Source organism: Trachurus japonicus, chromosome 8 (genome assembly GCF_045865225.1).
Source record: "Trachurus japonicus isolate A0001 chromosome 8, Traja_1.0".
Taxonomy (NCBI): Eukaryota; Metazoa; Chordata; class Actinopteri; order Carangiformes; family Carangidae; genus Trachurus; species Trachurus japonicus.
Genome location: NC_140914.1, coordinates 356,750 through 360,940, shown reverse-complemented (window position 1 = coordinate 360,940; position 4,191 = coordinate 356,750). Strand labels below are relative to the sequence as shown.

General features: G+C 40.9%; 1 protein-coding gene across 1 annotated transcript; it reads left to right on the top strand.

Annotated features, from left to right (window-relative positions):
* Nucleotides 1-395: 395 nt before the first annotated feature.
* On the top strand, nucleotides 396-1,878 carry LOC146982230 (uncharacterized). Its single transcript, XM_085785558.1, has one exon. The coding sequence runs from the start codon at nucleotides 397-399 to the stop codon at nucleotides 1,876-1,878; it is 1,482 nt and encodes a 493-aa protein (XP_085641684.1). The 5' UTR covers nucleotide 396.
* Nucleotides 1,879-4,191: the final 2,313 nt, after the last annotated feature.

The window sequence follows — 4,191 nt, the reverse complement described above, 5'->3', positions numbered from 1 at the left end:
TTCAAGAATGCTCATTCAGTGACTTAATTAAAATTATAAAGAAAAGGACAGTTGGTAACTTGTGAGGGAGAAATTCATAAGTCTAGCAAAATGAGGTTTCACTTTAAGTACTTTATTTTTTATCTTGCAAGAGGTGGACTGTCACATACACAAAGTCTGTATGAGAGTGCACACTGAGATTGTTCAGCGTCTATGATTGTATATGTGTTGTGACTGTATTGACTGTTGTTTTTGTTTTGTCTTTTCATGAACTCGGAAAAGGGTCACTTTGACTAAGGAAGAATAGCTATGCTAATGTGCTGGTGCTGATGGAGATCCAATAAATGAAATTAAATTAAATGTTTAGCTATTCTCTGCATGACATCCTGTTTCTCTTTGTTTCCAACAGGTTGTAACATGGCCTCACAAGTTGCATTGACAAATGCAGATGAGGTGCGGGAAGACATCCAGATGGTGATGAAGCCTTATGCAAACTGGGAGGTGTTTCTAACTCCTGCTCCTCTCTCCATCGCCCTCATGGGAGAGCTGATCTTCATCTCAGCATCTCAGCATGACTTTTCCATCAACAAGAACCCCCCAGTAGGAGGCTTCAAGTACATGAAGCACCCAGAGTCCTTCAGTGCCAGTCTCATGCAGGTCTGCAACACTGGCTGGCATGCATTCAATGAGGCTCACAAGAACATGGATCAGATCCGTCTTCACACAGCTGCAGTTCCTGATTACATGAACAAAGCTGTAAAATATCTCTTCAGTGACAGTGACAAAATTGTTGGAAAACTTCTGCCACTTCAACTGGATAATATTGGCTCCATCGCAGATACCTGCGTGAAACTAGCTGAGAGCGTTGAGAACAAGTTTATGGAGGTCATCAACTTAATAGAGGAGCTGCTGGAGGTCTCTGTCAATGCTGACAAAGTGTATGGAGATGAGCTAAAGAGGGTTCAGATGGAACTGGAGGAATCCAAATTGAGGGAAAAAGAAGCTGAAAAGAAGAAAGAACGGTCCAAAGAAATGATGAAGGACACGTCAGAGGGAGTGGAAAAAGCACAAGAAGAATACAGGAAAGCCATGGATTCACTTCCCTCTGGGTGGAAGATGGTCGGTATGAACGCTGTTGAAGGATTATTATCACTTTTAACAGCAGGGTTTTTGAGGCCAGGAAACAAGTCAGCCAGTCAGACAGAATGTGAGAACGCCCGTTTGCGCATTAAACAAAGCAAAGAACAGCTCAATTATGCACAACAGGCGTATGAGAAGAACATAGAAGACATGATGAACAGTGAGAAGGAGCTGACTGATATTCTGGTTAAAATGCGTAAGCACAACCTTGAAAAGATCAACTTTGAAACCACCATCAAAATGCTGAGAGAAGGTCTTCGTGCCATGGCCCAAGTCAAAACACAGTGGACAAAGATGGTGCAGTTCTTCCAGATGATCTCCAACATTGTCAAAGTTAGACTCAGTAAAAAACTAAAGTACTTTGTTGAGACAACTTCTGCTACAAAGGAACTTTCCTATGACGATAAGCTCTTTTTAAAAGACCAACTGCACCAACAGGCCTTCCAAGCCTCCAGCATGGCCGGTCTGGTCAACATGCTCTCAGGGACCTACACTGAAGTGTCCAACAAGTACCTGATGGACAGTGTCAGCAACCTGGGTGAGCTCATGGTCATAGATAAAGATGACAAAGAGTTTGAAGCCAAACGTAAGGAGATGCACAAGTCATGTGACAAAGCCCAGGTGGGAATTCTGGAGCTGGTCGAGAAGAACAAGAAAGAATTTGATGAGAAGACCGAGGCCAGGATACAGCAGATAGAGAGACAAGGCCAGAAATCACTGAGTAAGAGTTTGATGGATAAGAACATAGATTACTACTAGTCTAATGCAAGCCATCAGATCTTCAAATCAGATGAAAACATGTCAGAACATGTGTTTCTAGATAATCATGATACAGAGAGAAGCCTCTCATGCTTTTAGCTAGTAATCATAGAGCCTTGTTAGTTTCCAATAGTCAGATGCAACTGGTGTTTGATCAAGTTTAAATAATATGATAACATGATACTTTGTTTTTTGCATCTGGTCTTTTCCTCTGTCACTGCTCAGTCCCCTCTACCATTGTTAACCCTCTGGAGGTGAAAGTTCACCTTCAACATGTCAATTACACTACTTTACTACATTTTTTAACATCGTAAAAACATCAACTGTCTGTTGCTACGGACTGCAACAGTCCGTTGTCATGGATACATGACAACAACTTCCATTCATACCAGTCATACGTGCCTGAGGCGGAGTGATAGCCTACGCTGTGATAAGGCTTTAGAATAGTAGCCGTGGTATATGCTCATTATACCACGGTTAACAACCAATCAGATCGCAGGATTTCTCCTTTCTGTTTTATAAACATACTGGGTGGGCACATTAGCAAACCTTTTAAACAGCATTTTACCTCTTACATGAGTTATTGATTTGAGAAAATTAAGAAAACATAATCAATGTGTTATATGATGTCGTTGTCAATGATTGTTCAGTGTCTGGTGATTTTAGATCAGAGATTTAACATGATCAGGTTTTTATCAAACTGAAAATAAAGTGAGCTAATAAGATGACTGTAACTGTCTGGCTTTCCGTCCATTTCCTGCACCACCTTCCACTCAACTTCACAATGAAGTAATGATCCAATAGGAGCCAAATATTTTATAAACAGCTGATGGTATCATATTGATTATCATTTTATCATGCCATTATTTATAATGAACCAAACGTCTACTGTATTTAATAAATGTTTCCTCCCCATCGTCTCTATTCTGAGCAGACATCCTGCAGATCACAGTGACTGATTCAGATCTATACTTGATCTCCTGGGCCCAGTATTTCAAACGTGATCTGACAGGATTATCCTGGTCGCATTGGATTAAATCTAGATCTGATCTGAAAACTGGGTATTTCAACACAGATCAGGAGAATCCTGATCCTGAAGATCAGGGTTTCAGCTCTGGTAATCCAATCCTCCCTTGAATCCAGATAAAAGGCTGATTTGGGTATTTCAAGTCAGATATCTGGATCAACTTGATACCAAAATTTCAGGATCATTTGAATCCCACCTCAGAGGTGGATTTGACTTGGATTGACAAACTCTCAGCTCATACTTCTCCTCCTAGATATTGTTACTCAAGATGTTCGTTACACTTAAGTGTTAGTGTTGTACTTCTAACAAGTAATTTAAGTAATACCAAAAAATTTAAAGCATAGTAAAATTTTTGACCACACTGTAAAACTGCTGTAAATAAAATTATTTCTCAAATTCTAGTTCACCAAACATTGTAACTTGCATGTACCAAAACAGAGAAAGACAAAGGAATGCAGGGTCCAAACAAAGTTTTATTCCAACAAAGACATGTCAAATAATGTGACCACTAACTAAAACAGGACCATGCTATTTCAAATGTCAAGCTGTTTCTCTAACAGCTTGATTTTCAATTCTGTCTCTTTTTGCTGAAGCAGCGTCAGCTTAATTTGCTCTTTGGCCAGTTCAGTCTGTTTGACTGCCCTTTCTGTCTCCATTTTGAGGAGCCTCTCATAGGCTTCCTCATCACCGGCATGCCTCTTCCGTCGCCGTCGCTCTGGCTCTGGCTCTGGCCCCCGTGCCTGATGTGGTAATGAAGCAAATAAGTTTATATCTTTTGGGCCTTAAACTTACTTGGCATCACTCTATTGTAATAGGTTTGAAGACTCGAATAAAACGCTGGAAAGGGATGGATCTGAAGCAGGGTTGTCTTTTATTCGTTCTCAGACAAAGTAGATACAAGTTAACGCCCCGGGTCACTCCACAAGATACAATGTATCTAAAAAAGACACAGTGTCGGCAGACGGGTAGACGTGACCGATTTTCACATCGTCGGAGTGTGGCTTATATACTGGTGTGTGTGAAATTTAGGTACTTTCCCATGGCTCGACCTTCAGCTAAATCCGTGATTTTTGCTAACATCCTTTCCAAATGAAGCCCTTCTCCCAATGCATTCGGAGAGGCTTCCCATAGACATACATGGGATTTTGGAATCCCGTTTCTTAGCTTAGCATGTTTAGCATTGGCACGTTGGCACTAGCATAACAACTTTCAGCAAAACACCAGATGGTAGGGTCATACATAGTTCACTCTTTGCACTTTTGACTTGCACTCCAAAAGGGCATGGT

Excerpts from the sequence above, each read along its gene's own strand:
- LOC146982230 (XM_085785558.1), top strand. The coding sequence starts at position 397 with ATGGCCTCACAAGTTGCATTGACAAATGCAGATGAGGTGCGGGAAGAC.